At 49.4% G+C, this 19,758-nt stretch overlaps 1 protein-coding gene across 1 annotated transcript in view; it reads right to left on the reverse strand.

The window, feature by feature from the left end:
- LOC115073462 overlaps positions 1 to 19,758 on the reverse strand; it is a 301,189-nt gene that overhangs the window by 153,727 nt on the left and 127,704 nt on the right. Inside the window, exon 9 of the mRNA XM_029571896.1 lies at positions 939 to 1,253. Within this exon, the coding sequence (XP_029427756.1) occupies positions 939 to 1,253 (315 nt within the window). The remainder of the gene's footprint in view (positions 1 to 938; positions 1,254 to 19,758) is intronic.

Below are 19,758 nucleotides of genomic sequence, written 5' to 3' on the forward strand. Positions count from 1 at the left end.
TAACAAATGGAGTTACGCTTGTGAATTAGCAAGGAAAGTCCTTGGACATCCTTGCTGACAACTTGCTGACAGGTAATGGTTTCAAATATAGGGACATTAACTGGGATCCCTGGGGTATGGCTTGGAGTACCCTTGACAGGGGAACATCCAACCCCAGTTGTAACAGTTTGCGAAGTTGAGCTCGGGACTCAGGCATTTGTAGATGTTATGGCTTTTGGTGACAGACATCCTGCAGCCACAGATGCAATTCTTGTAGCCGCTGATTATAGCTTTTTTAGAACTGGACATAACTAATGATCTTCTTCACTTTATAGAGTAGGGTTTTTTTTTGGTAGCACTGAAAAGTTCAGTTTGAGGGGATGCTAAGAGAGAGACAAAAAGAATAAAGTAGATAAAAGATGCTAAAAAAGCAAGCAAAATGAAAAAGAGAAAAGGGTGCACATCCCTGAGAAGGCTTGGGCATGAAAGGACTGAGGGGATCACCAGGCAGTACTCGCACCAGAACTCCTGCACATGCTCAGTATAGAACTTTTACTGATCTAGAGCGAGGTCCATTTAGTGCCATTGGAAAAGGGTGCACATCCCTGAGAAGGCTTGGGTATGGAAAGGACTGAGGGGATCACCAGGCAGTGCTCGCACTGGAACTCCTGCACATGCTCAGTATAGAACTTTTACTGATCTAGAGCAAGGTCCATTTAGTGCTATTGGATGACGTCACCCACGACATGGCTAATTCAACTCTACTTGTCTACAGAGAAAAACAATGCACGCAAATTAGCAGTTGCAAATGTATGCAGGAAGTTTTGGTGGGATAATTTTCAAAAAGGAAAGTACAGACACATTTTCCTTTGGAAAATTGGTGTAAAGTCTATGTGGGCAGTTACAAACTTATTCCCTCAGTGTGTCAGTTACTATTAAATACATACAGATTCTCTTACCTTTCTCATTTGTATACACTTGCATATTATATAGAGGTTCTTGTGGGCTCCATGTATATTGATGGTTAGATCCATAGATAGCAATGCTATATCGAGAGAAAGGCCGTAGGGAGCTGCAGGTTAAAATGTTTCCTTCTCTCTTCTCTGCCTGTCTGCCGTTATATACTTGACATCTTCCATCAGCCCGAGGAACTTGCTGGCACAATGCATCAATCGACCGAATATTTGAGCAGAAGTTGTCGCCTCTACAAACCCATCTCAGCGTGATACTGGTGGCTGTGGTCTTCAGGACACTTGCTACAATGTCTGGCTTACCTGTAACATGACCAACATTATTTACATAGTCAGTTCTCAGAGTTTAACAAATACAGAATATTTGTACAGGGTATTTTCTGAGAGAGGATTTCCCAAATCTGTCCTGGGGACCCCACAGCCAATTGACTTTTCAGGATGTCCACAATGATGATGCAGGAGATAAATGTACCTACATTTATCCCACAAGTATATCTCCTGCATATTCATGTGGATATCTTGAACATTTGACTGAATGTGGGAACCCAGGACAGGCTCGGGAAGCTTTGTTCTAAGAAAGCCCTCGCAATAACCAACGCTGACCTTGTAAGCACCTCTAGTGTGTGAAAGAGGAAGCAGTCAGGCAAAGCTTGAACTACTGACTTCAGGGAGACTGACAGGGATGGGGAACATAGAAAGCAAAATTTATAGCCCATGACCCCTCCCCTGCACCTCAAATTTATAAATATCACAGGAGGCAGCACAAGCAAGAGTAGAGTAGTGGCACATTATCGGTCATTACACTCAGAAATGTAAACATGATTTAGATACCTAACGGGCCGATACAGTAAAGTCTGCGGGAGAGCGGGCGAATGCCCGCTCTCCTGGTGCACGCACTGACCACTCACCGGTGCGCGCGATTCACTATTTAAATTAGGTCCGGCGGTAGATCCGGGTAAAAGGAGGCACTAGGGACACTAGCGCGTCCCTAGCGCCTCCTTTTTGACAGGAGCGGCGGCTGTCAGCGGGTTTAACAGCCGACGCTCAATTTTGCCGGCGTCGGTTCTCAAGCCCGCTGACAGCCACGGGCTCGGAAACCGGACGCCGGCAAAATTGAGCGTCCGGTTTTCGGCCCGACAGCCGCGGGCCGAATTCAAATTTTTTTTTTTTAACTTTTTTTTACTCTTCGGACCTCCGACTTAATATCGCCATGATATTAAGTCGGAGGGTGCACAGAAAAGCAGTTTTTACTGCTTTTCTGTGCACTTTCCCGGTGCCGGAAGAAATTAGCACCGACCTGAATGAATGGGGTTGAATGATGATTGGTTAGTTAGTATTATGTGTCTAGTTAGGATGTATTATTCTTAATGAACATTTTTTATGTTTATATATATGTTTGTGGGATGTGATGATACTTTGGTTCTCATTGTTTGTGGGGTTAATATTATTGAATATTAGAGAACCTATTACTATTATTGCCCTCTGTGTTTGTGTTGCCTTGGTGGTTTCCAGAATTGAGGGATATGGATGACATGCACACATACTCTGAACAGGCTGCCACTGAAATTTTGGCTGGTTATCATTTATTTGATAATGTCTCCACTGAAACTTCTAGTGGTAATTGGGAAAATTATGTTAAAAATAGAAAAAAGGCTATTCGAATGGAATTGCATGCTGCCTCATTGGCTGAATATTGCCATATTAAACGTATACCTCGTGGATTGAGACTTAATAAAGAGCCATCTATGTTTAACGATGATGAGGCATTTATACAAAAATGGAATTCCATTTAAATAAATGTTCCCATGATTTAATGGTCCTCCTTGTGGAAACCACCAAAACTAAGATTGAGACAGCGAAGAAGGAAATTGATGATGAGTTGACCAAGGTTTTGGAATGTTGCCCTAAAGAAACAGTGGAAATCAGTTAGGGGATTTGCAGGTACAACTTGATGAATTCAGGAAGGAGACTAAACAATTGAAGATCAATAAGTTTAGACGCGATGAAGTCGGCCGGCGGCTGTCGGGTCGAAAACCGGACGCTCAATTTTGCCGGCGTCCGGTTTCCGAGCCCGTGGCTGTCAGCGGGCTCGAGAACCGACACCGGCAAAATTGAACATCGGTTGTCAAACTCGCTGACAGCCGCCGCTCCGGTCCAAATGGAGGCGCTAGGGACGCGCTAGTGTCCCTAGCGCCTCCTTATGCGCGTTTTTACCGCCGGGCCTCATTTAAATACAGAATCGCACGCACAGGAGAGTGGCCTGTGCGCGCGCCGGGAGAGCGGGCGCACAGGCCACGGGCCCGCGGGAGAGCAAACGCTCTCCCGCGGGCAAACGCTCTCCCGCGGGAGAGCGTTTGCCCGCTCTCCCGCGGACTTTACTGAAACGGCCCGTTAGTGATACACTCACTACTCTTTTCAATTATATGGTCAAAATTGGTCAAATGCCACATACTATGTGGGAAGCATGTATTATAGTATTACCAAAACTGGGTAAGGACCCCCTCTATCCTTCATCACATCGTCCAATTTCCCTGTTAAATTTGGATGTGAAGATCTATGCTAAATTGATAGCCAATTGATTGAAATATATCACGCCTGATCTAATTTCTTCTGAACAATTTGGCTTTGTCTCTGAGAGGATGTCGAAAGCGAACATTTGCCAGTTGTTACTGACAATAGAATCTAGAATTTACTCCAAATCAATGAACCCCTCAGTGGTCAGTTTTGATGCTGAATAAGCGTTCGACAGAGTATCCTGGAACTTCTGGTGCTCTGTCCTCTCAATGTGGTTTTGTAGGGCCTATCTTTGAGGCCATAAATAATCTATATTCCAGCCCAAGGGTGTTTATAAATGTTAATGGTATCAATTTGCTGCCTTTTTCTTTATCCCATGGTATTAGACAGGAGTGCCCTCTGACCCCTATCTTATTTATACTGACCCTGGTGCCCTTGATCAGGATATTAAAAGCTGATACTACGATACAGGGGATGCCCATAGGTAATGAGTCTTTGAAAATCTTATTATTCACCGACGATAGGCTGATGACTTTGACACATACCAGAAAATCTCTGTCGCGGGTACTACAAACCATTAAAGAGTTTGGTAGTTTTTTTGGGACTAAAGCTTAATCTTGATAAATCAGATGGTTTGGATGTCAGTGGTCAGTTGCAATCCCATTGGTTTGCATTTCCACTGACATGGGCCAACGCATCTCTTCGTTATTTAAGTATTATTATTCATTTCAATCCTACACAATGGTATACTTATAATGTTACACCTATAATTAATGACATCATGTTACGCGTGCCGTCCGTGGCATACCTGCGGCATGGCCCCCTCACCTTTCTACAGTGACTCCAGCTTCTGGTTCCCCCTCACTGGCAGTGGTGGGCCATCAGCTCCATCCTCGGGCCTCCCCAGGTGCCTCCGGCTCTGCCACAGTTCCCAGCGTTCCCAGTCCTGCTACCACTTCTCGTTGGGCCTCTCCGCGTGGCCCGTGGAGAGATGCTGCTACTCGTACTGCACGTGCGCGCGTGCCCCATTGATCCTTAAGTAGGGACTGCAGTGGGAACCTAGCCGTGGCCCCGAATGATGATGTCAACTTAACTACAATATTTAAGCTCAGGCTTCGCTCCCTAGCATTGCCTTTACAACAGGTCTCCTCGTTGGTTGAGTACTCGTTGCCTCCTAGAGATTCGTCTCATCCCTGCATTCCTGTTCCTCATTGTTCCTGTCTCTTCGATCCTACCTTGCTTCATACCTCGGATTGACTACATGGACTTTGACTTTGCTTTGCCTGACTTTGCCATTAATTCTCTCCAAGCCCGGACCTCCACTTCGCCTGACTACCCTACTGCCTCTCCAGACCCAGACCTTTGCTTTGTCCGACTACGCAATTGCCTATCTCCAGACCCAGACCTCTGCTTCGCCTGACTACGCTACTGCTTATCTTCAGACCCAGACCTCCGCTTTGCCTGACTAGGCTATTGCCTGTTGTGGTCCGGAAGTGGATCCTTGGGCCGACCAGTGATGAGAGACGGTCGGGAGGCAGACACACGCAGCCGGGGTCGAATCTTCACCTGGAAGCCCGAGACCCCCCCAGAGGAGCTGTCGAGGCCCGGGCCGCTAGGACTTAGGTGGCTTCACCCTGGAAGCCCATGGTCCCCCCAGGAGAAGCCCGTAGGGACCTGGACTGCTGGGACTTAGGAGAGCGGCTAGAAGCAAGCGAAGACCAGGACCAGACCAGGATCAGGGCAGGCAGCAGAAATCGGAAGCGATGAGACGGACCAGGGTCAGGGCAGGCAGCAGAAGTCGGAGACGATGAGACGGACCAGGATCAGGGCAGGCAGCAGAAGTCGGAGACGATGAGACGGACCAGGATCAGGGCAGGCAGCAGAAGTCTGAGATGATGAGACGGACCAGGATCAGAATACCGGATCAGGCGAGCATGATCAGGAACACTGGAACAGGCAGGCGGGAGCAGAAAACACTGGAACAGGCAGGCTGGAACTGCAACTCACTACTCAGGGAGCGACCGCGTTGCAAGGCCCTGAGGGGACTCAGACGTCGAGTTAAATCCCCCTCGGCGTCTGACGTTAGCCTGGGGGCGGCATCGGACTTTCGTGCCGGAGGCCCTTTAAAAGGGCCTTCTCAGCACGCGAGCGAGCCCTAAGGGCGGGGCCGAGATTCTCCGCCGGCGTCTCCCTCGTGGGAGCGCCGCAAACTAGGCCGCAGCTGGAGCGGTGCCATCGCAGGCCCTGCTGCGCCCCGGGACCGGAGCCAGGTAGGGGGTCGGTCGCGAGGAGCGCAACCGGAACCACAACAGTACTCCCCCTTTTACACCCCCTCCGCAGGGGTCCAGGTTTCCCGGGGTTATCGTGATGAAATTGGGTCAGCAAGGTTTTGTCAAGTATATTTCAAACGGTTTCCCAAGTGTCCTCTTCGGGTCCGCACCCCTCCCAAGCCAGGAGATACTCCCAACGGCGGTTGTGGAAGCGAACGTCCAGTACTTCCCGTACTTGGTAAGTGGGCTCCTCAATCGTGGAGGACGAAGCCACATCCGGTGTTGGGTGATGGAAGTGAGAGAGTACCACTGGCTTCAGCAGAGATACGTGAAATACGTTGTGGATGCGCAAAGAGGAAGGGAGACGGAGTCTATAGGACACCAAGCCTATCCGTTCTGCCACTTGGAAGGGGCCACAGTATCTGGATGCCAACTTTCGAGACGGTGCGGGCAGGTGGAGATTCTTGGTGCTCAACCAGACTTTGGTGCCGGGTAAGAATACTGGTGCCGGACGTCGGTGGCGATTCGTGATTCTTCGCGCTTTATCAGCGGCTGTTGAGAGCCGTTGCTGGATGACTCTCCAAAGCAGGTGGAGTTGGAGAGCTGCAGTCTGTGCCGCAGGCGAGGGGACGGCGACAGGAACTGGCACTGGCGGCCTGAGGTGGCGACCGAAAACCGTCTGGAAGGGAGACTGTACGGTAACCGAGTGGGTATGGTTATTATAAGCAAATTCGGCCCATGGGAGGAGAGAGACCCAATTGTCCCTCTTCTCGGAGATGAAGCTGCGGAGGAAAGTCTTGAGGGAGTGATTCATTCGTTCGGTCTGCCCGTTACTTTGTGGGTGAAATGCTGTGGACAAGTTTAGCTGTGAATTGCGGGCCCCGGTCGGACACTATGCTCTGTGGGAGACCGTGGGCCTGAAAGATGTGCTGCGTGAACAGAAGGGCCAGCTCAGGCGCCGACAGGAGTTTGGGCAAAGGTACCAGATGGACCATTTTAGAGAAATGGTCAACGGTGACCCAGATCACGGTGTTACCCTCCGAGGGGGGTAGGTCCACCACGAAGTCCGTGGCGATGTGGGTCCACGACTCTGTGGGAATGGGTAGCGGCTGTAAGAGACCCCACGGCCGACCGCTGATAGGCTTTTGTCTGGCGCATACTGGACATGATTCTACATACAGTCGTACATCTTGCCGCACTTTGGGCCACCAGTAATAGCGGTTCAGAAGGTCAAGAGTCCTCTCTCTGCCGGCGTGACCTCCAGTGAGGGAGTCATGAGCCCACTCGAGGACTCTTCTTCGGTCTCTTCGGGGAACAACCACCCTCCCCTGCGCAGAGACAGTGGTGCTGGCTAAGTTGATCTTGGCTGGATCGATGATATATTGTGGGGGATCCTCCTTTTCCTCCAGGATGACGTTGTGGGACAGGGCATCAGGTCGAACGTTTTTCGACGCTGGGCGGTATTTGAGTATGAAGTCGAATTGACTGAAGAATAAGGACCAGCGAGCCTGCCTAGGGTTGAGTCGTTGGGCATGACTAAGGAATTCCAAATTTTTATGGTCGGTATAGACAGTGATCGGATGACTGGCCCCCTCCAGCCACTGCCTCCACTCTTCAAAAGCTAATTTGATTGCTAGTAGTTCCTTGTCTCCTATTCCATAGTTACTTTCAGCCGGGGTGAATTTTTTTGAAAAATAGGAGCATGGTAGCAGGTGCCCAGTACTGGAGCTCTGGGAAAGGACTGCTCCCATGGCTACACTGGAGGCGTCCACTTCGACAAAGAAGGGCCGTAGCGGGTCTGGGTGGCGCAAGCAGTTGTCCAGGAGGAAGGCCTCCTTTAAGTCGTCAAAAGCTTTACAGGCCTCGGTGGACCAGGTTCGGGCGCCCGCGCCCTTCCTAGTTAGGGTGGTTAAAGGTGCTACCAGCTGGGAATACTGCGGTATGAAGTGCCTGTAGAAATTTGCGAAGCCCAAGAAGCGTTGCAATGCTTTTAGGCCCACCGGCCGGGGCCATTTCTTGATTGCAGACACCTTGTCCAGATCCATATAAAATCCTGTTGCAGAGATCACATATCCCAAAAACGGCAGTGACTCTTGTTCAAAAAGGCACTTCTCAAGTTTCGCATACAGATGGTGGTCTCGAAGAATTTGGAGTACTTGCCGGACATGTCGCTGGTGGGTGGTCAAATCTTGAGAGTAAATGAGGACGTCATCCAGGTATACAATTACGCAGGAATACAATAGTTCACGGAGTACATCAGGTGTTGGAATACGGCGGGGGCGTTACACAAGCCGAAAGGCATGACCAAGTACTCGTAATGCCCATCCCGGGTGTTGAAAGCGGTCTTCCATTCGTCCCCGGGACGGATTCGAACCAGGTTGTACGCACCCCTCAAATCCAACTTGGTAAATACTCGTGCTCCCTGGAGTTTGTCCAACAGCTCAGGAATCAATGGTAACAGATAGCGGTTTTTCTTGGTAATGGCGTTAAGCCCACGATAATCAATACATGGCCTCAAGGACCCTTTTTGGCTACAAAGAAGAAACCCGCACCTGCGGGTGATTTCGATGGGCGGATGAATCCCTTGGCGAGGTTCTCGGTGATGTACTCTGACATCGCCTGAGTTTCGGGTTGAGACAGAGGATACACCCTTCCCCGGGGCGGAGTCGTCCTGGCCAGCAGTTCGATAGCGCAATCAAAGGGGCGATGTTGGGGCAAGAGTTCCGCCTTCTCCTTAGAAAAAACATCAGCGAAATCCACATACTGGGTCGGAAGTAAGCTCCCAGTGTGAGCCAAGGGAACGTGTTGGACCGGACACAGTTTGATACAGGACTGGAAACAATGGGGACTCCATTGGGCGATCTGGAAATCGTCCCATCGGATCACGGGAGAGTGTTGCTGGAGCCAGGGTAGCCCGAGGACCACCGGGTGTATGGCCTTCTTCAGGATTAGGAACACGATCTCCTCAGTGTGTAGTAATCCAGTCTGGAGGGTGAGAGATGCTGTGGTAGTAGAGATGCTGCCGGGCAGAGGAGTGCCTTGAATAGACGTAACCCATAGGGGAGGCTCCCGGGGTTGCGTGGGGAGCTGGAGCTGACGCACGAGTTCAAGGGTGATAAAGTTCCCTCCAGCCCCAGAATCAATGAGAGCCTGCGTGTCGAATGACCCTCCCGGGTATCTTAGGGTTATAGGTACTGTACGTTGAGGAGCAGCGTTAAGGCAGCCTAGGAGATGCTCCTCCATTGCTCCTAGGCGCAGGAGTTTTCCGCCCGTTCCTTACATTGCGATAGGAAGTGTCCTTTACCACCACAATAAAGGCACAATCCAAGATTGCGGTGGCGTTGCTTCTCTTCCGGAGTCAAGGACGTCCTTCCCAGTTGCATGGGTTCTTCCGTGGATGATTCAGGAGGAGCGCTGGTACTCCGGGGACCCGGTGTTAGAGGTCTAGAGAAGACCGGGGCCAGCAGAGCCATTCGGCGTGGAGGACGCCCCTCCTTAGCTCTTTGCTGAAGGCGACGATCAATGCGCCCTGCCACCTCGATGAGTGCGTTGAGATCTTCGGAAAGGTCCCGAGCGGCCAGCTCATCTTTTATCCTTGCTGCCAGACCTTCCAAGAATATTCCACGGAGGGCATCATCACGCCATCCAACCTCCAGCGCAAGCGTGCGGAACTCCAGCGTGTAGTCCACCAGGGTCCGAGTTCCCTGCCGAAGCTGGAGCAACTCAGAAGTTGCAGAGGTCTGGCGTGCAGGCTTGTCGAAGGCCAACTTGAAGTTTTCCACAAACACAGTCAGATTACTCAAGGCGGCATCATTCTTCTCCCACATAGGAGATGCCCAGTTCAAGGCCCGACAGTCCAGTAGCGAGAAGATGTATGCCACCTTGACGGAGTCCGTAGGGAACTGATTGGGCAGCAAGGCGATCCGCACGAAGCACTGGTTCAGAAAGCCCCGACATACCTTCGGATCCCCAGAGAAACGTGAAGGTGCCGGGAGCTGTGTGGGAGCATGGAACGTCACCACCGGTGCTGGTGTCGGTTCTGGCACGGGTGCCGGTGGCACCGCGTCCATGCGGGTAGCCAGGCGTTCCACCGTGGCTGCCAAGGTGTCCAAGACATGCTGTTGCTGCACTAGCCGTTGGGCAAGCCCTGGGATGGCCTGAAGGCCAGCGATGTCCGCCGGATCCATGACCTTGCAAACTGTTGTGGTCCGGAAGTGGATCCTTGGGCCGACCAGTGATGAGAGACGGTCGGGAGGCAGACACACGCAGGGGTCGAATCTTCACCTGGAAGCCCGAGACCACCCCAGAGGAGCTGTCGAGGCCCGGGCCGCTAGGACTTAGGTGGCTTCGCCCTGGAAGCCCGTGATCCCCCCAGGAGGAGCCCGTAGGGACCCAGACCGCTGGGACTTAGGAAAGTGGCTAGAAGCAAGCGAAGACCAGGACCAGACCAGGATCAGGGCAGGCAACAGAAGTCGGAGGCGATGAGATGGACCAGGGTCAGGGCAGGCAGCAGAAGTCGGAGACGATGAGACAGACCAGGATCAGGGCAGGCAGCAGAAGTCAGAGACGATGAGACGGACCAGGATCAGAATACCGGATCAGGCGAGCAGGATCAGGAACACTGGAACAGGCAGGCAGGATCAGGAACACTGGAACAGACAGGCTGGAACTGCAACTCACTACTCAGGGAGCGACCGCGTTGCAAGGCCCTGAGGGGACTCAGACGCCGAGTTAAATCCCCCTCGGCATCTGACGTCAGCCTGGGGGCGGCGCCGGACCTTTGCGCCGGAGGCCCTTTAAAAGGGCCTCCTCAGCATGCGCGAGCCCTAAGGGTGGGGCCGAGATTCTCCGGTGGCGTCTCCCTCGTGGGAGCGCCGCGAACTAGGCCGCAGCTGGAGCGGTGCCATTGCGGGCCCTGCCGCGCCCCGGGACCGGAGCCAGGTAGGGGGTCGGTTGCGAGGAGCGCGACCGGAACCACAACAACTGCCTATCTCCAGACCTCTGCTTTGCCTGACTTCGCTATTACCTATCTCCAGACCCAGACCTCTGCTTCGTCCGACTACGCTATTGCCTATCTCCAGACCCAAACCTCCGCTTTGCCTGACTACGCTTTTGACCATCTCTGTGATCAGACCTCTGCCTTGCCTGACTACGCTCTTGACTATCTCTGTGATAACTAGCTCCTCTCATCCAAACTCAATTAGCAAGTTCTCACCAGACGTCAAGGATCTTGGAGCCTGGCTAGACAACAATCTAAACCTAAAAAAGTTTGTAAACAATACCGCAAAGGACTGCTTTTACAAACTGCAAGTCCTCAGAAAGCTAAAACCCCTCCTTCACTTCTCTGACTTCCGGCTAGTACTTCAATCCATCATACTATCTAAGCTCGATTATTGCAACTCCCTCCTTCTCGGTCTACTCTCAAATACCATCAAACCCTTACAAATGGTTCAAAACGCCGCTGCCAGAATACTTACAAACTCTAATAAAAGAGATCACATCACTCCAATCCTTCGTAACCTACATTGGCTTCCTATCAACCACAGGATCCTCTATAAAGTGCTCACAATTATTCACAAAGCAACATACAATCTTGCTCCAATCAAGTTAAGCACCCAACTCCAACCTCATACTTCATCCAGACCAATTAGAAGCGCATACAAGGGCACATTGCAAGCCCCACAGGTAAAATCATCACTGAGCAAAAGAGCACTATCTTCAGGAGGACCCCACCAATGGAATGCGCTCCCCCCAGATCTAAGACTAGAACCAAGTCATCAGGAGTTCAAAAAAAAGCTAAAAACATGGCTCTTCCGTCAAGCCTTCCCAGACATCTAATGCTACCTAATCAAGTCTTTTAACCCTAATCATGGGTTATCTCACTGTTTTTCCTATTAGGATTTTTTCAACTGTACCTTAATTTTTGAGCTCTTTCGTCTTTTGTATTTATACTGTACTCACACTTCATTTACTCTATCTCTTTTATATTTATTTTCTATATAATATTTATTACCATATTACTATGTTTAATTGGTTATCTATTCTATTTGTTCCATCATTATTGTTGTTGTTCTATTGTTACCTGTTTTATTGTTCAACTGTTCTATGTAAAGCCCACTACTCTTTTTGGGCATTTAAAAGTTGTATGTGAACCGGATTGATTTGTAGTTCCTACAAGAACTTCGGTCTATAAAAATTAAAAATAAATAAATAAATCAGACCTCAGCCCTGCTTGCCACTGCCTTCGGATTGCCACCAGCCCTGACTCAAGCCTGCCCTTGGACGCCTCTCCAGCTTACTCCCTGGATGTGGTTTCTTCAGGCTTCGACCTGCTTTTGCTTGAGCGCCCTCTGTCTGCCTCCGTTCCATTGGCGCCTGAGTTTCCAGGACATTACCTAGTCCAGAGTAAGACTGTACCATCTCTCACCTGCTGTCTATGGGCTGAATTAACTCTTATTGCGACTACACACAGAAGCCCACCTAAGTCCTGCCGGCCCTGGCACCCAAAGGCTCAACCCGCAGGGAACAAGGGCTGGTATAGGTGAAGCTCCAGTGGCCTGTCTATCAGCCCACTCCACCTGCCGACAGTGGGGACCCGTAGGTCCTTACCTACGGGTTGCGTCAAACCCACCTCAGCCCAAGGGTCCAACTCAGATGCAACACATCAGACGTAAATTGGACTTGTGGTTGAATTTTCCCCTATCCCTCATGGGACGGGTGGCCATAGTAAAAATGGTATTGATACCTAAATTGCTTTATCTATTTCAGATGGCCCCTTTGATCTTACACCGGCAAGATTTGGATCTACTTCTGTTTTTGTTTTCCAAATTTCTATGGCATGATCGTAAACCTCGCCTGTCTATGTCCAAGTTAATGGCCCCAAAAGCTGAAAGGAGATTAGGATTCTCAAATTTGAAGTTTTACAACATTGCATGTAATTTAATATCGGTGGTGGAGTAACTGGTAGGAAAATCGAGATCCACTTGTTTGCATTATGAGAAAAGTTTCATTAGACCGTTTGACACTGCTTATATTCTGCATGCAAGAGGGGAGCAACTGCCGCATCACATTGCGCATTCTTTGTTGGTAGGCGCTAACAGATTCACGTGGAAGTTTCTGAGGAGCAAGCTGAATCTCTCATAGGAAGACTCTCCATTTCTCCCACTGGTAGGCAATGCGGATTTTATCCCAGGTAACATGCAAAAGACGTTCACTGTGCTTAGAGACACTGGAGCAGGGGTTATAGCATATTTTGTTGATAATGCCACTGAACAAACATATTCTTCCTCTCAGTCTCGTCTGATTTATTTCTGAGAGTTTACTTTTTTTTATGATTTGCAACTTAAAAGCTATATAGATAAATATTTGTCTCATAGGAAGGGACTGTTACGATCCCCCCTGTTGCTGCGCTACAGGTGGTCTCTCACCTTCCACCGGAGGCCGCTCCGAAGCCAGGGCCTCGCCTGTGTTCCATCCGGGACTTGCTCCAGGGCCTGAGAGGCCTAGCTGTGCCTGTGGCTTGCATGCCAGCGTTTGGACTTCCTGTTCCTATTTAAGGCTTGGGGAGGAGGAAGTGGGAGTGGCCAAAGACCGCTCCACCCCCAGAAACAGACAAACAAAGGAGGGGTGAACAAAACAAAGGACAATTTTGGACTTCCTGTTTGGCGACGCCCTTCTCCTAGGGGCCGGCCCGCAGCTCTCCACCTTATTTATAGGACCAGTGAGGGGCGGTCCTGGCAAGCTCCTCCCAGGGAGTTGCCTTCTACCTCCAGTATTTAAGGACTTTCTTGTCATTTGCAACTGGCCTTCGGATCGGGTTCTACAGTCGTCTGTAACCTTGCCGATCCAGGTCCACCGTGGTCTGCCTTGTGTTGATGGCTCCTTGTCCTGTCTCTGTCCGGATGTTTGCTTCCTGATGTTCCTGATGTCTGCCTTGATGTGTTCCTGATGTCCTGATCCAGTTCGGCTCGCTTCTGCCCTACGTCCTGTCTGGCTCCTGAGCCTTCTGTCCTGTTGGGCCCTGGAGTGGCCAACAGGAGGGATTCGTCCCCGGGCTCTGGAGCTTCCCTGCCTGCCAGCCGAAGGGGCTTCGGATGTCAGTATCCCAGCATCGGAGTTCCTGTTCGCCTGGATCTTCCGCTTTGTCTTCCCTGCACCCTCCTTCCTCAGCGTGGTCCGCGACCAGCCTTCCTGGGCTGTGTAGGGCGCGTCTGGGACGGGGTGGTCCGCGACTCAGTCCCACGGGTGGGCTGAGTAGGGCGCCCTGATGGACAGTGCCATGTTTCCTTCCAGCCCTCCTCTTCAACGTCTTGCTTCAGCCTGTCTTAGATGTCTGCTTCAGCCCCCGTCTGACGTCTTCTATGTAAGGACTCTGTCTGCCCTCTCCTCTGTCCGGCCTGCTGCCCATTGCCGTTCCCAGCGGCAGGTCCGAAAGGGCCGGGAACAGTCGGAGGACCGTTCATCAGTCAACTTCCCAGTGTTGGCTACCATGGGCATGCAGGTCCGGCTGAGGGTCAGACTCTGTGCCTGCTTCTGTACCCGCCTGGCTCACCATGCCTGCCCAGCTCACCTCCCACGGTGTGGCTGGGGCTCCTCCCTAGCTTTCGCCGTGGCCCAAGGGCTCACCACCAGCTCGAGACGACCGCGCCCGCGCGCGCTCGTAACAGGGACAATATACCTCGGGCCCCTTTCACAAACTTTGCACATGTATCGGAAAAGATGGGTGTCCTTGTCTATGCTTTATAAATATCTATTATCCATTTCTAATTTTGAGCTTCTGACCTCACTGGCTGATGTTTGGAGTACAGCAACAGAATTGACTATGACTTGTTTTCATGTTCAGTGTTATTATATAAAGCTGTCCAAAGTGTTTCTCTGAGAGAGATGCAGTGTTATATTAACCAATGGGCTCATTTTTGGCCACTTAAAACTTTTAAAGCAGGTATCATATTCTCGAATGCTTGTGTCAAATGTAATGAAGAAGCTGCAACATTTTTACATTGTTTGTTGAGTTGTCCCTTTATCCAAACTTCCTGGATATCTCTTAAGGCTCTTCTATCTAAGCTAGATATTTCTACAAATATTTGGTCTGCACCTTTTGGCATTCTTGGCTATATTGACAAAAATGCAGATGTTAAAAAGCACCATAAAATATTACTCTCAAAATGCTGTTTGGTAGCCAAGAAGGGAATATTAAAAGTCTGGCTATTTGGAAACTGGCTATGATAGAGTTAATTCTATTGGAATATCGATCAGTTGATCTTACTTGGCCTAATTCTTTTAATGTTTTCCAAGATGTCTGGAGACCTTTACTTCCATTAATCCCTGTTAACATAAGACACAAACTTACATAAGAGGCGTTACCACATACCTGTCAAATATACTTGCCTATAAAGCATCCTACATACTAATTTTTGGATGGCACTTTATTGAATGGTAGGGGGTAGGTGGGGGGCAAAAGGCCATGTGGTTGTTAGGTAGTCCTATGTTTATTTGGGCAGGAGGTTCCTTGGGATGATCCCCTGTAAAATGGTGACTTGTGTATCCACTTACTCAGTATTGGTACAATGGCTACCTTGTGCTTATTGTCTGAGGATGTTATAGTTATAAAGTTGACAAAAGTACCTACTGGTTGCCAGAGGTACTATATCTATTTATTTATTTAAAACTTTTAAATACCGGCGTTCATAGAACACATCACGTCGGTTTACAATTAAACTGATGAGAAAGGAAAAATTACAATGAACGGGAAAGGGGGAGAGCGGAGCAGGTAGGAAGAGGGCGAGAGAATGGGGAGGGAGAAGAGCAGAGGGCGAAAAATAGGAAAGAGGTAAGATGACAGATGGACAGAAAACCATGTGAGGCGATTAAATAAAATAAACATCATAAATAAAGAACATTAGAAACTATATACATATTTTAGTTATAATGACCAGAGGCAAAATACAAAATGTACAGTGATTGCAAAGACAAGATCTTGGGGGGGGGACTACAGAGGGAATAGGAAGGTAGGGTGACTGGGGCAGACAGATAAGATGCAGGTCAAGACGACTGGCTAGATTTGGTTGGCTTCGGGGTAGGCCAACTTGAAGAGCCATGTCTTGATTCCTTTTTGAAATTTGTTTAAGGATGGCTCTAGACTGAGATCAGCGGGAAGGGAGTTCCAGAGGGAACTGCCAGCGATGGTAAAGGCTCTTTCTCTGGTGAGGGCAAGGTGAGCAGTTTTGAGGGATGGGGTGTGAAGGGTGCCTGCAAGGGCAGTTCTGGTGGGGCGATTAGTAGAACGGAATTGTGGCATTTCCTCAAGCCAAGGGGGATTGTGCTTGTACAGAGTTTTGTGAAGGATTGGGAGAGTTTTGTATTGGATACGGAAAGTAACGGGCAGCCAATGCAGGTCCTTTAGTATGGGGGTGATGTGGTCCCTTTTACGGGTGTTGGTGTTGATCCTGGCCATGGCGTTTTGCAAAATTTGGAAGGGTTTAGTAGTGGAAACAAGCAGGCCCAGGAGGAGGGAGTTGCAGTAGTCCAGTTTAGTGAAAATGGTCGACTGCAGTACTGTACGGAAATCTTCAGTGTGGAGTAGGGGTTTGAGTTTTTTAAGGATATGTAATTTGTGGAAACCCCCCTTTTAGTAGAGCATTGATGTGTGGTTTGAAATTTAGGTGTTGATCTAGGAAGACACCTAAGTCTCTTACTGATTGCAGCGGGGTGTGGGCTGGGGCTGTATCATGAGTGGTAGAGTGGGATATCTGGTCCGGATGCTTAGAGATAATGAGGATTTCAGTTTTTGATGCGTTAAGCGCTAGATGGAGGTTGGATAGTAAGGAGTTGATGGAAACAAGTCATGATATATATATATATATATATATATCTCTGTATATTGTCTTGTGGGCATTGACATGTGAAAACTAATAAAAATGATAAATCATAAAGCTATTTTTGTGCATAAAACCCAGTTTTATGCATGTAAATGGTTATGTTAAAATAGCCTGCGGCTCAGGTCACGTTAAAGTATGAGCATAACTTGATAACTTGGTTACGTGCATACTTTTATGCAAACTGCAGAGAAACATTCCGGAGTGGGGGGGGGGGGGGGGGCGGGAGTAAGGAGTGAGTTGGGATTTACATGTTTTTAAATTTAAATACGTATGGGCATGAATTATATCGCACAAGTTACAACCTCCTTGGGGCAAGTGTAACTCTGTACAATATAACTCATGAGCATACTCAGACTGAGTATTTCCAAAGCGAACTTCTGAGTGTTAAACTTGCTTTGAAAATACTTCGTAAAATCTTTGTGTACGATGCACACTCACATTTTACCGCTATCATGTTATAAAATTACCCTCCCTGAGGAATTTCTGTGGGTAAAACAAGCAATGACTACAGAAATGGCCCTTTGAGTAAATAACAAGCTCACCCCCTACCCTGTATGTGACAAATAATTATTATTATTTTAGATTTTTATATTCTGCTTTTTGGCATGTCAAAGCAGATTATATTCAGGTACTGTAGGTATTTTCCTATTCCCAGAGGTCAATTTAAATCAAGCTCTCATGCACCCATACATGTGCGAATCGGTGCGTGAGTGAGGATACGATGTAATTTTTAATCGTGCATGCACTTACGCGCGCATGTTTTAAAATGCACCAACCGCGCATAAGTATGTTCCTAATTTTAAGAGGTCACTCGAACACACTCTAGCTGTGCGTCTTCAACAGAACCTTGTCAGTGTCAGTGAATTTTAAAACATGCTTGTGCGAGGCACATTCCCAGTTTCCCAATTAGTCCACCAGTTTGTCCAGTTAATAACGAGGTCTTTTAGACCCCTCTGGTTCTTCGTCCTTCACACTGCCCAGTTGGTCAAGACCCCTCACCCTGTTCTACAAGCTCTAAAACTCAAGTTTTACAGACCCTCCTCATCAGGAGCAGCAGTAAAGTTATGGGGATATTTAGTGTATGCGTGCTGTGGGTTTTGGTTTTAAAATTTGGAGTTACAAGTGTTAAGTCTTGGCTCTGCCCCAGAACACCCAAGCCCCGCCCCTTTCCCGCCCTCTTATTCCTCAGACGCGTACGGGTACTTTGTGGCTTTTAAAAATCCGCGTTGCTTGCTTGCGTTCATATATGCGTGTGTACTGGGGCATTTTTGCACAAGCAATACTTTTAAAAACCGACCTGTAAGTCTGTACCTGAGGCAAGGGGGTGAAGTGACTTGCCAAAGGTCACAAGGAGCTGCAGTGGGATTTAAACCCTGGCTTTCCCGGTTCTCAGCTCACGGCTCTAACCTTCACTCAAAGAGGGGGCATCTAAAATAAAGACAACTTTAAAAGCAATGAAAAACCTAACTAAAAATCTAAGGGCCGGATTTTAAAAGGGTTACGCGCATAACTTATGCACGTAACCCTTAAAAAGGCCCCTTGCGCGCGCCGAGCCTATTTTGCATAGGCTTGGCGGCGCGCGTAAGTCCCGGGGCTTCGCAAAGGGGGCGTGTCGGGGGCGTGTCGGGTGGGCGGCGTGAATTTCGGGGCGGGGTGGGAGGCATGTCGGGGGCGTGACGCCGGCCCGGGGGTGTGGTCGAGGCTTCCGGACCAGCCCCCGGGTCGCGTATCTTATAAATCCGGCGAACTTTTGTTCGCGCCTGGTGCGCGAACAAAAGTACGCGCGCGCGCTCTTTTTTAATATGTACCTCCCCGAGAACAATTTAAAAAGCAGTAAGGCACACCACTGCACTAAGAGTGAGCCGGAAGAAAAAAGCACGAAGGGAACGCAGCCTGGACCTGGGACTTTGGTATCCATAGGCAATCTCAGTGGTAGCCATGGAAAGCAGATAGCGCGGTATCTGCGAGCAGGCGTGCACTCGCAGGCCAGGCGGCGGCCCTGCCTTCTCCTCTGCTCAAGACACCTCCCCTGTGCAAGGGAGGTGTGCGCCTGCTGAAAGGCCCTGCATTAACTTCTTTCCACTGCTTCTACGGTCAGGCTGTAGGAGAGAAGAGGAGGGCACGGTGCCATCTGGATCCCAGCCGGCATTGGAAACGGGATCGGCTTACCTGGGAACTTTTGAACTGTGCTGCACTCTGAGATTGCTGTTGATTAGCAGGATGGGGGAGGGGGAATGCATATTCTCTCTTCCATCCAACCACTCACATCCCCCCTCTTGGTAATCCCCTCTCTTACACACACTCTCTCTCTCCCCGTCCTTATCCCCTGTATAGATGACCCCAGTAGTCTCCCCCTTAGACCTGATCTCCTACTCTTCTCCTCCAGCCCATCCTGGCCCCCCACCACCATAAATCACTCACAGCTCTCTGACTTGTGCTCAGGAGGGTCTCCTTCCTCCTCTGCCCTCATCCTCCCCCCCCCCCCCCACCATAAATCACTCACAGCTCTCTGACTTTTGCTCAGGAGGGTCTCCTTCCTCCTCTGCCCTCACCCCCCACCACCATAAATCACTCACAGCTCTCTGACGAGCTCAGGAGGGTCTCCTTCCTCCTCTGCCCTCACCCCCCACCACCATAAATCACTCACAGCTCTCTGACTTTTGCTCAGGAGGGTCTCCTTCCTCCTCTGCCCTCACCCCCCACCACCATAAATCACTCACAGCTCTCTGACTTTTGCTCAGGAGGGTCTCCTTCCTCCTCTGCCCTCACCCCCCACCACCATAAATCACTCACAGCTCTCTGACTTGAGCTCAGGAGGGTCTCCTTCCTCCTCTGCCCTCATTTATTTATTTATTTATTTAGCAGTTTTATATACCGCAGTTCAGGTAACAATGTTACTAATCACTTCGGTTCACATTTCAACAATTACAATGACAATATAAAGAATGGATTATAATGTCTTACATAGAACAAGGGGGATGAACTTGGAGAAAATGAACAAAGAACTGGGAGAGTACAACTTATATACAAATAGTTTAGAAGACCCGTATGTGAAGTCAATAGAGCTGTCTTGGAAAGACCTAGTCACTGTTATGACATTCGTTTGGAGAGGCAGGTGCGTATAGGAGAGTATTTTTTTTGAAGGAA

Source organism: Rhinatrema bivittatum, chromosome 1, assembly GCF_901001135.1.
Source record: "Rhinatrema bivittatum chromosome 1, aRhiBiv1.1, whole genome shotgun sequence".
NCBI lineage: Eukaryota > Metazoa > Chordata > Amphibia > Gymnophiona > Rhinatrematidae > Rhinatrema > Rhinatrema bivittatum.